Below are 17,843 nucleotides of genomic sequence, written 5' to 3' on the forward strand. Positions count from 1 at the left end.
GTTTGAGTTGTCACTGGACTCTGACTACCACTATTAGAGGTGTCTCCACTGAATTGCTGTTGTTGCTGCTGTTTCTGAAGTTGCTGCTGCTCACTTTTAACTTGTTCTAACTTTTGCGTGGCTTCAATTTTTGCCTGTTGTTTGCTCTTTTGTCTCATTTGCTGCCATGAAAAAAGGAAATAAGATACGAGTTAATTAAGCCAATGCACTTATATATTCCCCTAGTGGGTCTTGTGGGTCAGATGAGTGCCAGAACTGTACCTCAACCTGAGATCCTAAGAATGTTGAATGTAATGTCTAAAAAGTGTGAGGTACAATGAACAGTTACATGCATATGCATAATAAAATATAAACATTATACTTATTTACCATTTAATTTTTAAAGCAACACTGACTTACACTGTTATTTCCACTTACAATGTCTAAAAGACTAAGATGCAAAGCTTTGTCATATGTCCAGGCATAGTATCCCTGAATTCACATCCTATAATAAATGCCTAGACTGAATTCAAAATGGCTATTAAATAACTAATTGTGATTAAAGATTATATTGTGCCATTTTTTTTTTTAACTGTTTTACACAACACAGTCTTAAAAGGTTAGTTCCCCCAAAAATGAAAATTCTATCATTAATAATTACTCACCCTCATGTCGGTCCAAACAGTAATAATTTAATTCATCTTTGGAATGCAAATAAAGATCTTTTTGATGAAATCTGAGAGCTTTCTGTCCTTCCATAGACAGCCCACGCAAAAGCTCAAAAAGCTCATAAAGAGATTGTAAAACTAATCCAAATGTATTGAGCGGTTTAATTCAAATTTTCTGAACAGACACGTCGCTTTATCTGATGAACAGGGTGAGGGTGAGTAATTAATGACAGAATTTTCATCTTTGGGTGAACTAACCCTTTAAAGTCTAGCATTTGCAATGAAATATCCCATGGGATGTCAATCACCTGTCTGAACTTCCACTCTTGTTCATGCTCAGATTCTTTGTGCTTGAGCGGATCCTTGAAGAGCAGCTCTGGGTCCATGGGAACGCTGGGATCGAAGGGATCAACTGGCTGCTGCTGTTGCTGTCTTTTCATTGTGTCATTAGACAACTGAACTTTGTTTATACGAAGGGCTGCTCGGTTGTCTCTTGCCTTTTGCTAGTGGGGTAGAGCCAAGTGAAAAAGTCAAAACTTTTGATATAAATACAAAACTATATAACAGGGCTATTCAACTGGCGGCCCGCGGGCCAATTCCGGCCCGCCAATCATCTTCATCCGGCCCGTGGGCACCCACACCACTAATCCTACCCAAGACTACCAAGCGTATTATATGCACGCCAAAACTCATTTTGGTGTATATTTTCTACGAGATTATATGCACGTACTATTGAAGCGCATTCTCATGTGATCGGGTTGGGTGGCCTGCAATGGCGCCTGCAGCTGCACTGTTCATACCATGCACGCTCCTCCATTCCAATATTCCATGCAAATTTTTCTGCAGTTATTATGTGTGTCCCGTATTTCTGTCGACTGAACCAGCTATGCCAATCATTCGTGAATTAATCATTCTTTTGTCTTGATTCTTTCTTTTCCGTGAATTGGCCAAACGTGCTTGCATAACGATCTGAAACGATTTGGATTAATTCAGACCACTCTGTCACTGAATCATCTGAAGTTGTTTCTCGGTCAGTAACAACAAATACAGAATAACGAACACTGTTTTCAGGCATTTCACTAGTTTACTTTAAACTACGCAGCACAGCACGAAAGCTTAAAGGAGTTGCGTTTATTCCCGGTCACCATTATTAAACAGCGTTGTGACATCCAGTAAGAAACGTTTCAATTCAACACACACCTCTTGGTTTCAAACCACAAAACACTCGATGATTAAACTAGATTTAAATCGGATGAAACAGCCTCAACATTCCCAACAAGGAGGAAAACAGGAGAAATGTGCCATGAATGAAGACTTTTAAATCCCCAAATCACCACACGGTCCTCAAATGAAACTACTTGAATAGCCCTGCTATATAACATTAGGGTTTATGAGGATTAATAAAAGAGCATCTTACCACATAAGGTGCCCTTTCCTGAGAACTAGCTTTCCTCCATAACTTTGCAATTTGCTTCACTCTAGTTGCCCAATCTGTGAAAAAAGTCAGATGGTTGGTCACTAACTTGACTCAAGTTGGCAATTCTACTTGAGGAGGGCAATCCATTCACCTGGAAATTCATCTTGAAGGTTAGGGAAATTCATATTGGTGTAAAGAACAGGAGCCACAGTGGCCATTTCACCAAGCGTTTCCTCTTTCTCCCACTTTAAGGTGCTCCTCTGAGCATTGGACATGGTGTCAGTCTCCACCTCTGGTGGAGGGACAGATCCAGGCACGGGAACAGGAGAAGCCCAAGGACCAATCACATCACCCCCTATCTGGCTGAATTTCTTCTCCCTGTCGTGACACATCAAGCCATTAAGTATCTTTTTTCATAAACCACAGAAACTATATAGATTTTTAAACAGAAATGCCAGTACCAACCTATGTTACTCAGAATCTGAATTCACTCACCTCACATTTTCTGGAAAAGGCATGCGATGGATGGAAGAAAATGTGCCAGACACTCCAGCTCCAGGAATCATGGGGTTTGGAGGAAAGTGGGTGTTTGGCCCCATCATGCCATTCATCATAGGCATGCGTGGGAACATTCTACCAGCATCTCCTGCAAATGAGACCATGGAGAAACATGCACTCTCGTAAGCTGTGCACCTTACATGTGATACTCAAGCACAGAACAACATTACATCAATATGAAGAGATAATGCAAACAACTTGATACCTGGGTTCTGGAGAGACATTGCTGTGGCTGAGGCATCGGGGGCAGTGTTGGGCGGATGAAGAAGTTGAGGTGGCTGACTGCACTTGGACTGAGCACTGCAGTGAATAAGTCTTCCACGTCCTTACCCTCCAGTTCTAAATGGAATGAATAGTATGTATAACCTAAATATACATATCTGAAAGAATTTTTTTATTTGGTTCGATTTACCAATTTGAAAATAGGTAGAGTTTTTTAAGAATTTGGTGAATACTGTTAAAAGTTAAAATTGATGCATTGAATTTACATTGTCAGAGCATGACGCATCATGAATCATCAATGCATTTTTACATCTCTAGCTAACACTGCATGAATACAAACTTGTGCTGAAATATCCAGCAAGACATTTTATCCAGTTTTCTAAATAGGAGAAATTTTCAGCAAAAGAGTGAATGACATTTAAAACATCTGCTCTTTTGCAGTAATATGTTGTCAAAATATTTTAGGAAGCAACAAACCTGGAATTTTGTAGAGCTTACTCAGAATGGCCCCTGTAAACAAGGAAATATAATAATAAGTAGGCTATTAATACAAAACCAAACATCCAGTGAAATTATTTGTTTGCTAAGGAAGGAACAATAAATATTCTTTATGTAATTTGATTATAGGGGAACTATTATGCAGAATCCACTTTTATAAGGTGTTTGAACACAGATGTGTGTCCAGTGTTTGAAAACAACCAGCCTATAATGGTAAAAATCCAACCACTCCTTTTTTTTTTTAGAATTCCCATAAATCATAAACAGTCTCTCCAAACGCATGCTTCTAGGTTTCCCTCTATTGTTACGTAAGAGTAGGGAAGCCTCGCCCGTGACTGGTGATGATCTGCCCTATTAGCCTAGATACCGCCCTGAGAGAGCTGCATCAGTCCGCCATTTCTGTTTACTTGCTGTAGCAGCTGAAGATGTACAATGTCTATGCAAAAAAACATTTAGAAATGTTATGTTATTGGATGTACCAATGAACATAAGAGTCTCCATAGACTCCAGGCATCTGAGCCACTGAGGACACCGTGGTTGAATTTAATATATGAAGGAAATGTACCGACAAAAGTTGGTGAAGTGTTATATATTTTCACAATTTTTTTTACACCGGTGTGCCGATTTGTGCTACCCACTCAGATTTTGCTACCTCCCATTAAAAATATAGTGTTGGTAGCACAATCTGATAAGTAGCATTATTCGTCAGAACACCGGACTGCTTCATAAACGAGGGTCAGTTCAACAGTGGATTTGCACAAAAGATCAACATGACGGTACATGCGATGATTTGAATCAAACTCTACAACAACTACACAAATGTATGCACTAACCATTCAGAAACATCCAGTTGCATTCTAAAAGTTAAATTCTTCCTGAGTCTCTCAATCAGCCTCCAACTCCGGTTTGAACATGTAAGGCTGAATATCACTACTGACAATTTCTGACATTTTGTCTGCGTGAGATTCTCCTGTTATTGTTGTTAAGCTGTTAAAGCTCCACCCTCGTCTGGAAAGGGCGCCAGGAGCGGAAGCTCATTTGCATTTAAGGGACACACTCAAAAACGGCGTGTTTTCACTCACACCCAAATAGGGGAAGATTTGACAAGCTATAAAAAATTATCTGTGGGGTATTTTGAGCTGAAATTTCAAAGACACATTCTGGGGACACCAGAGACTTGTATTACATCTTTTGAAAAGGGACATAATAGGTCCCCTTTAATATTTTAATAAGATTATGCCAGATACCAAAATCAAATTTATGAGAAAATCGATCAGATATCTGTGATAAAACACGCATGTCACACATGCACATTTGAGCGTCTTGTTTTCCTTTTAAAGGCTGTTAGCAAATCCACTTGAAGGTGCTGTGTGACAGCTGTCGTAAAATGAAGGATCGGGCTTAGGATTCGGCGTTACCGAAAAAAAAAAAAAAAAGCTCAATTGGACACGATACGGATCCTTAAGATTGGCTCGGGACAGCCAAGCAAGGATAACATATGTAATTCAGATGTGGTGTATTGTGAGAAATGCAGCACAAATAAGAAAATAACAGTTTTCATAAAATTTAAAAAAAAAAAATCAATTAAAGTGCAAGTAACATGACTCTTACCATCAGAAACCATCTTGTCCAGCTCAGGACTCAGTATTACATCTAGAGGTTCTTCCTGTAGTGGCCTAGACCCTCGAGAAGGGCCAGGATGAGGGGAAGCTGACTGATCATCTGGTAGGGTGCCAATGTCCAAACCAGCTAGGAGAGAAAGTTAAACAGCTAGTCTCAAACTTAGTTTCTTAGCTCTACTGAATACACAACTTAACTCACAAAAATCTGCCGAAAAACAGAGCTGTCATTCTTTAAACACCTAAATCAGTTGATACACAACTTATTTTCTACTGTGTCTTTGCTACGATTAAAAAAAAAAAGAAAAAAAAAAGAGGGAGACCAAGGACTAATACTTCATGTCATGGTAAAATGAGGAAAAGTTTTTTTTCTCTCTCTCTCTCTCTCTCTCTCTCTCTCTCTCTCTCTCTCTCTCTCTCTCTCTTTCATCCCATCAACCAACTCAATTTTCCAAGAAACAGTAACCTAATTAGCGTTGCCTGCTCAACAGAGTGTGATAAAAGCCCCTTAAAAAATTGACGATTTCATCATTGCATATCATTTCCCATTAGAATATCTCAGAGCTTAATCAATGAAAAGCAAGCAATTGCAATGATTAATCATAATAAATGTCATCAACATAAAAAAAATAAGCTTTGGAAAGCTTGGCAGTGCCGCTGTAATTAGATCGCTGTATTTTTACATTGTACAGACAGTGCAGGCTTCCGTGTTCTCATCAGAACGGCGCCTCAGTATTGCTCAGTGTGATGCTGATGCAGGAGCCGGCGTTCTGAGGTAGGACATGGAAGCCTGCACTGTCTATACAACGTAAACAGCCTAAGAGACTGACGTTGTTGAATAAAATCGTTATTTTTGTTTTGTTTTTGCACACAAAAAGTGTTCTCATTGCTTCATAACATTAAGGTTTTTTTTTTTTTTTTTTTTTTTTTTTCAAAATTCTCATTTCATCCAAAATATCTTAATTTGTGTTCCGAAGATGGGTCTTAAGGGTGTGGGACGACATGAGGGTGAGTAATTCATGACAGAATTTTCATTTTCTGGTGAACTAACCCTTTAACAAATTGACAAATTAAAAAGTTATTTTTTTCCAGTGTATAATGTTTAAGTATCACAACTATTATTATGAAACAGTCCAGGTTTTAATGTTTATTCTGATGCAGTGCCTGACTACCATTTTAAGTGCATTACCATATAAAATTAGTTTTTGAAGTTGAAGGATAAGTTGAAATTCAGCATGCTGTCAATAGAGCTTAAGTTTGTTGCACACAAAACATTCCTCTAAACAAATCACCTTGATATTTACTACCAAGCAGGTAACCAAACCCTTATATTTACATATATATTGCACTACAAATAATAATCTGTCACTTTGACAAATTGGGTTGTAAATTTTTTGTCATGTTCTGTCTATCCATCTGTAAAATATTGTACATTTGGTATTTTAAATGAGACCACAAAAAACTTCAGTGATAAGGATAGTCTTATCAAGCGCTGTGTTCGGTTTCTTTTTATTCTGCTCTCAAAATTTCTTTGCACAACCAAAAAAAATTAGCTTAAAATATTGTAAATTATGTTGTTATTTTTTTAGTTAACACCACCTCTGATTATAGGTTTAAACATTATACATTAAAGGGAAACTAGAGGCAGTAACACAACTTTTTCCCTAACTCTTTAGAGCTTGCTTTCACACACTGAAGCAGTTACATCACTCACAAACCACTAATTTCTCCACAGCAAGGACACTCCACAGAGAGAAGGGAATGTGTCCTTGCCAACTAAAAAGCTGGCAATTGTGAAGAAATAAAATTATCAACTAAATTAGACCCTGGAGAAAAGAAATAGGACTAAACAGCACATTTTAAGCACATTTCAGTAAAATGTCACAGATTGCAAACAATCACAGCTGCCAACTAAGGTACAGTAGCAGCCAAACCCAACATCCATCCAAAGACAGTTTAGTTCTCACCTCAGTGTCACAACAGGGTCATGTGCAAGAAAACATGCAGTTTGTTTGTTTGTGGTTAGTAGAAAGCCAAAGCGAAGTGCATGTGTGTGTGTGTTTGTCAGGAAAGGGATCATGCAGAAACTGGCACAACAAAAAAATCTGAGGGCCTGTTTGGGGGCCGAGAGGCCAGGAGAGGGGGGCAGCTCTACTTCTACAGCCAGAAAGGCTGTGCCAACAGGGCTCTTACCGAATGGAGAGGGGGAACTGTCCACCTGGAAAGGGCATAAATCAAGACCTACAAGAACCCAAACCAGATAAAACCAAATAATTATAAAACAGAAATGCAAAGAAGAAAAATCAATGTAAAAAAAAAAAAAAAAAAAAAAAAAAAAAAAGGAGGAGTATGCTAAGACAACAAATAAAGAGAAACAGAGCAAACCAGGCAAAATGTGAAATGCAAGTGTGAAAATGTGAAAGAAAAAAGGAGATGCAATTGTGAAGGCACACGATTACAGGTGACCTTTCTGGGATTGTTAGAGCATCTGCAGAGTGAAGAGAGAAGGGAGACTATCCCTCGGCCAGATCTCGGGACTGAGTCTACCTGATTCAGGGCCTGGCTTGACCAGGTCATCGGACAGCATTCCCAGGAGATCATCATCTGAATGAAGAACCAGCTCGGCTAAGGGATCCTCCACATTGGCTAGAGATCAAGAAGACAAGCGTTTCTGAGCACGAGTATCCATACTACACACCAAGTGTTCTTAATTAAATGATATCAAAGGCTGGGCGGTAAGACCTATTTACTGTGCCGGATGGACTTTGTTTATAATAGGAGTGTGACTTCTGTCATTTGGACATGGTTTAGATTTCAAAAACACAATGGGCCTCATTCATGAAACTTTCGTAAATATATGAGTAATTTCGGAGTAATTTGCACATAAAACAGACCTTCCTGGAAACTCTCCTCTGATTCACAAATGCTTCGTAAACATCAGATTTAATAGTTAAATGTGTATGTTAATGAATTCCAATCAAGTAAATAGGGGGCGCATGCACGCCCATTCACAATTAGCATAAACCCGGCCTCCGAATTACAACTATGTAAATTATGTGTCCAGGAATGCTGTGGCTGACTCTAGTTTATTGCATAAATGCTAACTATGCTAATTAACGTGTGTCCGCCAAAGCATTTTTAGCCAGCTAAATGCCAGGCGCTCTTCTGAAAACAGCCAGCTGGCTTGAGAGGGCTTTGGAGGTGCAGAGGCTCCAGCTGAGACACTTTAGTTGCTATGATGTTATGGTTTATACCACGCAGTAATGTGTTACTTTTATCTCAGTTTGAAGAATATTACTGAATATAAAAATGCAGTAACCAGTAATATTAACTTCTCCATTGTTGTTCAGTCATTGTACAAGTAGGATAGCTGTTCAGTGTAGTATTTGTCCCACCCCTTCTCCACTGTGACTGGACGGCTGGGTAATTAGTGACAGTGACAAGTGCTGTGTTTTACCCAAAGTTGAACAGTTTTCAACTTTCGGCTAGAAAAGAAGACAGGGCAAACGACCTCGTGAAATATTATTATGGTACACAGTGCATCGAAATAATGCGTCATCAGTTGGCCTAAAAATTACAGAACATTCAAATGTTTTACGCACCATTTACATGTGGTAGGGAGCAGATTCGTTCTGCTCGTGTTTCATGAATGAGGCCCATTGAACAAAACTATACACCATGTCATGAGGCTCTGATCCAAAACCAAGTAAACTGCCTTTGAAGCATTTTAAAGTCACCATAAAATCTGAATTGTGAACTTTTTTTTTAATGGAATACTGCAGTGTTAATTATAAATGATTTATCTGTGCACATATTTTAAAAAAAAAGTGCCTTCATTATCTTTAATCAAAAACATTAACTTTCCCTCGCAACAGCACCTCTTCTCTGATGAAGTGCGCACTGGCGCGAGAATGGGACAATAACCTCCTCTCCACTCCAGCAACCTGTCACTCATGAGATTGCAGTTATTAGCAAATGTAAAACAAAGCAGGTCACTAAATTTTGGAACAGAGCCACACTGTTACATATTTAAAAAAAATTACTTGTGTTTGCTGTATCCACCTTAAACATTGAGGGTGACATCCAACAAAATAAAAAAGGGTTTTTCACTGACTTTCGCACCATTGGTACAAGATTTTGGTCATACTGCCACAAAATCATAAGGTTAACCGAAATATTCTTTATAATTTTGCTACAATCAAGCTTTCAGTAGCATTAAATGTGTAAATATGCATGCATAATAAGATTCCCAAATCAAAAACTTGTTTCAAGACTAAAACTCAATGAAAGTGTTAAATACGAGAATCTGGAGAGCAAGAGAGGACTTTGCTCTATGGAAGATGAAAATCTCTAAGGACAAACAAGCGGCCCTGAAAGCCTTCAAATAGCTTTGTGATTGCTCTCCAAATGAATACGCACAAGTCTTCTAAACACTGAACTGTGACTGCCAGCTTTCTATCCTCCCAGAGAGCTTCGACAGGGAATTCAGAAAAGTGCTGGCAAATTGGGTTTTAAAAACATTTTAGTTTGTCTGCGAGCAGAGGTCTGCTGGGTTGGGTGTAAATGAGGGTTGACAGAACTGAGGATAAGGAGAAATGGTAAAGAATGAGGTGTCTGAACAAGCTCTTCAGCCTATAAGAGTATGCAAATAAGGGTTGAAGAAGGGCACAGAATGAGCACAAGGGCGCAAAACAAGTTCATTTGTTAAGTGCTTCTTCTTTAGTCCCTGTGGCAAAAAGATGAACCGAGACAGTAATGCAATCCACTGTAGGTTGTGTGATGCATTCAGTGTGTGCAGAGGGGAAAGCGGGAGGTACGGTGATAATGTGCATTATACTTCCCTGCAGAATTCACTGCAGTCTAGAGCAGGAAAATGTGACCTGACGGATCAGAGCATGAGGAAAAATCCTTTCTAAACAAAGGCAGTTCACAGACTGGAACTTCTTAGGTCTTTGGGCAGCACTGCATTATGTGTTTGTGTATATGTGTGTCTATATACACACACACGTATATGTACGTATATACACACATATATATATATATATATATATATATATATATATATATATATATATATATATATATATATATATATATATACATACATATATACATACATACACACACACACACACACACACACACACACACACACACGTGTATATATATATATATATATATACACACACACACACACATATACATTCATATTCTGGAGCTCTATTTATATTTCTAAATATGAAGATAGAGCTGAACATACGCAGTGGCCCTGCTTTAGATGAGACTGGAGTGGAAGTGGTACTCAGAAGTGGGTCAGACAAAGGATCCAGGAAGCTGCTGCTCTGTGATTTGCTGTCTGCATGACTGGCTTCTTCCTCCACAAGCCCTGTTTCCAGAGCCTGACTTGGTCTTCTTGCTTTTATCCAAGAAGTTCTTTCCCAAAAAATGCCTCCTGTAACACAAACATGTACACAAGTTAATACCGCAGGCTCTGGTAATACATCATGCGCGAGCACAAGTTGTGTTTGCCTGTGCAAAAACGGCAAAAACTGCAATGAAAAAGCTGCAAAAAAAACAAACAAACAAAAAAACTAAAATGCCTGTAAATGTACTGTAAATAGAAAAAAAAATAAATCTAAGTTGTAAACAAAACAAAGATTATTGGAATAGGTTTTTACAAGAAAATACTATTAGAGTTTTTCTTCAAAATGTCATGTTTAATTCAAATGTTACTTGCCATTTCTTTGTAAACATTTATGAAATTTACAAGCAATTTCTAAAAATTTGTAAAAATTGTTTTTACACTTTTTTTTTTTCCAGTGTGGGTGGTTTCTAGCGCATAGCTATGTGTTTGCTAGGGTGTTCTGCGTAGATGTTAGTTGATTTGTAGGGTCATCTGAGTGGTACTGTAACTGCAAGTCTCTCTCTGATATTGTGCTGTCTAGATATGGCTCAGGTCCTATGCTGTTTTTTTTCTGCCAATTTTGTCATCCACCATGTGAAAATCGTAGTTTTTCTTTGCAGCACTTTCTGTAATTTTTTGCTGTGAATGTCAAAAGGCTGCTACAGTGCTACACGATAGAGCAAGTCCGTAGCACTTCAGAATATCCAACAGTACCAAACTATCAATACGATGACTCCCTGCTGTGTTAAAACATTAAAGGCCTAATGTGCTTCAGTTTAAATCACTGATTCAAGACATTCCTCTGGTGACAACCTTTAAGTCTGATTTCAGGTTTGACAAACAGGAACACCTAAAGTGACAGCTGTTACAGTTAATGCATCACTGCATCTCCATGCTGAGCATGATGGTGTTTTTAAGAGCAGTGTGTCAACCGTACACATGCTCACAAAATTCCTGACCACTACATTCATTCTTCAGATCAACCACATTCAGCTTTGACATGGATACAGGGCTGCTTGTGTTTTCTTAGAGAACTAGTAATTAATTAGAGGATACTTTTATCTAAAGTGACTTATGTAGTACACTCATTACAGGTTTATTCCCCTGGAGTGGCTCGTGGTTAAAATAATGTTCCAGATTCAACACAAGTTAAGCTCTATTGGCAACATATGTGGTCTGTTCTCGATTACCAAAGAAAACAATTTAGAGTCCAGTTTGAAAAACAAGCAAAATAGATTTTTTTTTTTTTTTTTTTTTTTATGAACCAGACTGCTACTTTTAACTTACCAACTTAGCCAACTGCTCACTAGCTAAGAATTTGGACTGAATACTCAAGTAAACTCTGATATAACGGTCTATTGTTTTTTAATTGATTAATATAACCATTGTTTTATTTAAATTCAGCTAGAGAACTAGTTGGAATTCTTCATTGACTGCAAGTGATCGGTAGACTACAGTTCAAGAAACATTATATATAAATAGTTTTGTGGGATTGACCTGTAAATACGAGGGGAAGACCTCCTCTAGTTTGGTTTTCTTCTTCCTGTATCTCTTCTTGACTTTCTCCAGAGGCTCACTAACAATGGGAGTCCCATCCACAGGAGTATCTGGTTCATTCCAACCTGGTGAAAAGATAAACTTGATGCAACAACTAAGACCAAAGTAAATAAACATCAAAACCTGTGATGTCTAGGTCATACCTTCTTCCTTTCCTGTGAAGTTCTCTGTAAGAGAGCTTGTAGAGTCTTTCTGACTGAGAGTCCGCTTGCCTTTTCCCTGTCCTGCTTTGCTCCTCTGACGCACCATAAACCCACCGATACCTAAAGAGAGAAGAAGGGGAACAAAAAATCTAATTTAACTTAAAACAGTCAGTAAAAAAAAAAAAGAAGGAAAAAAAAGAAAAACAGCTGCTGGACCCCTAAACTGGGTGATGGATGCAATCAGGAATTAATAACATGGGACCCTGGACAGTGACGTCTTGACATTCATCTCCATAATTCAGGAAGACGTATGAACTTTGGGCCAGGAGAGGGTGATTCATCATGGCTACGCTCCTGGAGGAACCATTTCAGGTAAGTCTATTTCTGGTTGTGCCACACTGGCTGAGTCTGACCCAACAACCCCCACCACAGCGCGGTCCTCTGCATGGACACAGAGAGTCAGGACTGACATTTGCGTTGGTTTATGTAGAGTAAATAGTGTAAACATTTCTATTGTAGGATACAGAGATGAAAACTAAATGTGATAAAATGCAAGACTAACAAAATAAAGAGCACTTAAACACAGCTTCACAAATAAACATTTTTTGTAGTCTGTATATATTCACTTCTATCAAAAAAAAAAAAAAAAAAAAAAAAAAAAGACTGGAACACGAAGGAGTGGGGGATCTTTGAAAAACTAAAATAAGCTAGATTTGTTATATACTTCAAGCGAAATTGGAGGATGAACTGGTGTGGCATCATTTCAAACAAAATCAGGCCAAAATGAACTTGAGCTTGCCAAAGCTAACTTTCTGGAAAAGTGCTCTCTGGCTGGTAAACATCTTTGAACTTCCATTGGTCAATAACGCAATAGGTAGGTGTTCTCTGGGACTCCATATTCTTTGACATGGAAATCTACATTTCTTCTTTTGAGGCTGCCGAGGTCAGACGCGAGTAAAAACATGAACACACTGGAGAGATGCTTTGTAGTAGAAATGTAAGTTGTAATTCTAATTGAAAGTGACACTGACCCAGTTTTTTTTTTTTTTTCATGCTTAATACTTTAAAACTGCTTGCTTTAAATGAATCTATAATATAAAATACTATATAACAGAGGTCTTCAACCCTGCTCCTGGGTTTAGCTCCAAACCTCAAACACACCTGAACCAGCTAATCAAGCTTTTCAGGATCGCTTGAATGAATAAAAACTTTTCAGGGCAGTAGGTCTCCATGAGCAGTGTTGAAGACCTGCTATATAAATAAACTTGCCTTAACCTACACCACCAAAGAGTAATTGTGCATATCAAAAAATACACACTGAACTCAGATGCAACTAGGGGTGACGTGAGGATAAAGCTGTGCAGATATGCATGTCTCTATATAGTGTACAGTTTTTTTTTTTTTTTTTTTGAAAAAACGAAATGGAAGGCAGTGCTTAAAAAGGACATTACTTTAAAGAGATTACTTCTTTAGTCAGAAAAAGCTCAGAGAGAATGTTCTTTCTAGAGTTCTCCCCGGCTAGGAGTTTTAAAGAGCAAAGCACTGTGGGATGCTATTTAAGGTCCAGAATTTGCAGCCGCACTATTTCACAGTCCAGTGGAGCTGTCCTTTCCGATAAGTGCACCTTTCTCTCTCTCTCGCTCTCTCTCACCCGGTCTGTACGGCTTCCTTTTCCTCTTCTTGTTGCTGTCGCTGCCATCGGCCCCTTTCAGGTGGTCATCACAGGGCTCACGCTCTGGGCTGGAGTCAGATTTCCCATCACAGTCCATCGGATCGCCCTCTGCAATGCGGCCAAACAACACAGAGCACTGTAGATGCTGACAGAATATTCTCTAAACCACACAAAGATACACACACAAAAACACAGCTTGCATGACTCACTAGACAGTGCGGTTCAGTAGTTGACAGTAATAACCACCACTAATAAAAACAGAACACACACATTTGCGTTCAATGCGATCTGAGTTGTATAAAGATAACAAAAACAAAGGAAGTTGGAAAGACTGATGCACTTAAATAACAGAAGAGGAATGTTTGAGAGACAGTCCACAAATAAGGTACAAAATAGGGCTTGACAGAGTGACATTTTAATTCCCTTTCCTTTTTAACAAAGGGTGAAAAGAGGGAAGTAATCTTTTTCTATTTCTTTTATATGAGGTTCATTGTGAATACCAGGTAAAAACGTTCTTTCTAACTTTTCTAACTAAGTAATTACATTCTAGTGGGGAAAAAAAAAAAAAAAAAAAAAAACACTTTTACAATAATATTTTTACTATTTTATAATAAAATAAAATGATGTCCAGCATTCCTGTCACCGTAAATAAGACATGCGGTTTAGAGAATGGATGGACAATAAAATAAAATAAGCATGAGCATCCTCATAATATAAATATACTACAATCAATGCTACAATTTGTGTAATTTGCTATAATTTGTGTCATATCTTGGATGTTACAAGATAATTACTTGGGTTTACAAGTCTTTTAACCTAAACCCAGGAGACGGTTATTCAAGACCTTTAGTTTAAAGTTGTAAATTACAATTTTATATATGGTCTGGGAGAGAGGGGGTTAAACCGGTGGCCCCATTCCTCATCATTACCCCCCGCCTGTTCTCTCAGACTGGTGCTCTGATGGAGGGGTTGGCCATTAATTCAGTTAGAGCCGTCCAGCCTCTGATCACTGGAATGCAAAGGCAGGTATAATTTGCTGACTGCTGTTTTCAAAGGCTCTCTTCTCTCTCCAAGTCAAATTCATTACATGGCTCACCTTCCTGTCCATTTCTTTCTCGATCTCTCCAGTCACTCCACGGTTTTATTTTTACATTTTAAAGAAATTAAAATTAAATCTACTTTCTAGATTATTCTGTTTTTCTCTGTTATGTTCAGATGTGATGGCTGTCATCACCAATTCACAATCACCGTTAGAGTCAAGTGGCACACAATAACGTCAAAGCCAGAGACTTTAAATATGATTTTATAAATTTGTTTGATTCAGGGTTATCATCATTAATGAAAACTGAAGCCATAAAAAATTCATTATTTTAAATAAAATAAACATTAACTTAAATTAATATATATATATATATATATATATATATATATATATATATATATATATATATATATATATATATATTAGGGGTGTGATGAGATCTCGTGTCACGAGATCTCGCGAGACTAATATGTGACTAGATTTCTCGTCGAGGCGAAAAGTAGTCTCGTGATGTTGCCATGACAGAGTGTTAGGATGATTAGTAAAGAATATGCCACCGCTACGTTTACATTAGGCCTCCACTGTCGTTTTGCTTTGTATTTAAATAAAAAACATTTTATTCAGTTGGATAACGGTTGCCGCCGCTCCATATTTAGAAAGAGTACGCGCGATCGCTGAAAGTGAAAGTAAACGCGAGCGCGCATTCAAACGCGATGTCAATACCCCGCATTTTAAAAAGCGGCTCCCTGATGAATGCAAATATCTCTCAATATGAAAGCTATTTTAGGCTGGGCAGTGTAACCATCTCTTAGCTCTGTATCAAAGAAAAATTTGGTCTTATTTGCACTTTGAATATTGAGAGAGTGCGATTATGGTTGCACTTAATGTGAAGTGTTACCATAAAAAATGAATAACAGTTTTCTCTTAATCTTATTAAGCACAAACAATAAGGTTTCATTTGTTAACATTAGTTAATGCACTGTGAACTATCATGAACTAACAATGAATGACTATTTTTATTAACTAACATAAACAAAGATTAATAAATACTGTAGCACATATATTGCTCATTGTTAGTTGATGTTGGTTAATACATTAATGTTAATAAATGAGACCTTATTGTAAAGTGTTACCATTTTTATTTATACTGTTTTTATTTCTATAAGTTTGTGGAAAGGAGTTCAGTTAGGAGGTCAAAAGTTGTAGAAGCTCATGTACAGTAAGGTCTGAAGAGACTGAAATCATACAGAAGAGAAGACAGTCAGTTGAGTTAGTGGCAAAACATTTTACAGTACTTGAGTATTGTTGTCTTTTAGTGCATATTGATAATTGATAATTCATACTCAGAAAGTTGAACTGAAATGACATTCATTACAAGAATGAGATGATTACCTCATGTATTTCGCCATTGAGGATTTCTTAAAAATAGTGTAAAAATCTTGTTTCGTCTCGTGAACTCAATCTCAAGTCTCGTCTCGTGAAATACCCGTTTCGTCACACCCCTATATACTGTATGTATATATATATATATATATATATATATATATATATATATATATATATATATTTGCAAGTATATGCATATAGTTGCAAGTAAAAGTATGTGAACCACTTACAGAATCTGTGAAAATGTGAATAATTTTAATAAAATAAGAGATCATACAAAATGCATGTTATTTTCTATTTAATACTGTACTGAGTAAGATATTTTACATAAAAGATGTTTATATAAAGTTGACAAGGAAAAAAAAATAGCTGAATTTATTAAAATAACCCCGTTCAAAAGTTTGTGAACCACTGATTCTTAATACTGTGTGTGGTTACCTGGATGATCTACGACTGTTTTTTTTGTTTTGTGATGGTTGTTCATGAGTCCCTTGTGTGTTCCTGAGCAGTTAAACTGAGCTCTGTTCTTCAGAAAAATCCTCCAGGTCCTGCAGATTCTTCAGTTTTCAAGCATGTTTTGAATATTTGAACCCTTTCCAGCAGTGACTGAATGATTTTGAGATCTTTTCACACTGAAGGACAACTGAGGGACTCAAACTCAACTATTAAAAAAGGTTCAAACATTCACTGATGCGCCAGAAAGAAACACGATGCATTAAGAGCCAGGGGTGACAACTTTTGAACAGGATAAAGATGTCTAAATTTTTCTTATTTTGTTTAAATATCTTTTTTTTTCATTTAGTACTGCCCTTCGGAAGCAACAGAAGATACTTGCATGTTTCCCGGAAGACAAATTAAGTACTATATTCCTTGATCTTCAAATTCAAAAAGTTTTGAATGCATTGTTTCTCCTTCTGGAGCATCAGTGAATGTTTGAACCTTTTTTAATAGTTGTGTTTGAGTACCTCAGCAGAGTGTGGCCAATATGCACACATTTTATTTTAAGCATAATGTGTGCAAATTTTCATATTAAAACACTATCTCTCATACCATTTTAATATGTAGAGACAAGCATTTAAGTTTCATTAGTCGCTTTTCCACTATCACGCTGAACGGTTCTAAGAATGGTAAGGAACAGTTCCAGTTATACAGTATGTACACTTGAGCTCAATTACAAACCATTTTCTGCCCAGAATTCACAGCATGGTTGGCTAACTGTGCTGGTAGAATGCATGTAGTGATGTTGCAAGTCAGGACTGGTCACTTGTCTGTTGCCTGGCTACCAGTTTCTCTGTAGCTGGCCAAGCATGCTATTTGCGCGAAGTAAACACAAATTAATAATAAAATTAAAAGAAATGTCTGATCATCCTCCATAAAATGGTTGCTATTTGCATCTTATACCATCTGTAAACTCTTGCGCATTGTGTATTACATTCAATCGGGCTCTGTTATCAGCCCCACAGTGGAAAATGAAACCATATCTGTACCGTCTGGGCCGGATCGGCACAGAATGGAACAGTTAAGCAACGAGAATGGTTTGGCCCAACAGTGGAAAAGCGGCTATTGAGCATCCTGACCAACCTGGCCCATTAGCACTGACTCGACCAATGGTGTGAATTTTTTGGAGCGGAGCTAACATTAAAAAAAAAAAAAAAAAATGGAAAAAAGGGGAACATCA

The 17,843-nt window shown here is 37.6% G+C and overlaps 1 protein-coding gene across 1 annotated transcript in view; it reads right to left on the bottom strand.

The window, feature by feature from the left end:
* Window positions 1-17,843, bottom strand: part of kmt2ca (lysine (K)-specific methyltransferase 2Ca) — a 181,276-nt gene that overhangs the window by 26,746 nt on the left and 136,687 nt on the right. The window contains 16 exon segments of the mRNA XM_048173990.1: window positions 3-161; window positions 956-1,150; window positions 2,065-2,138; window positions 2,216-2,442; window positions 2,560-2,710; window positions 2,828-2,908; window positions 2,911-2,961; window positions 3,322-3,354; window positions 4,954-5,091; window positions 7,155-7,202; window positions 7,509-7,607; window positions 10,222-10,381; window positions 10,384-10,413; window positions 11,863-11,987; window positions 12,066-12,185; window positions 13,717-13,845. Coding sequence (XP_048029947.1) covers window positions 3-161; window positions 956-1,150; window positions 2,065-2,138; window positions 2,216-2,442; window positions 2,560-2,710; window positions 2,828-2,908; window positions 2,911-2,961; window positions 3,322-3,354; window positions 4,954-5,091; window positions 7,155-7,202; window positions 7,509-7,607; window positions 10,222-10,381; window positions 10,384-10,413; window positions 11,863-11,987; window positions 12,066-12,185; window positions 13,717-13,845 — 1,820 coding nt within the window.

Source organism: Megalobrama amblycephala, linkage group LG22 (assembly GCF_018812025.1).
Source record: "Megalobrama amblycephala isolate DHTTF-2021 linkage group LG22, ASM1881202v1, whole genome shotgun sequence".
In the NCBI taxonomy this organism is placed as follows: domain Eukaryota; kingdom Metazoa; phylum Chordata; class Actinopteri; order Cypriniformes; family Xenocyprididae; genus Megalobrama; species Megalobrama amblycephala.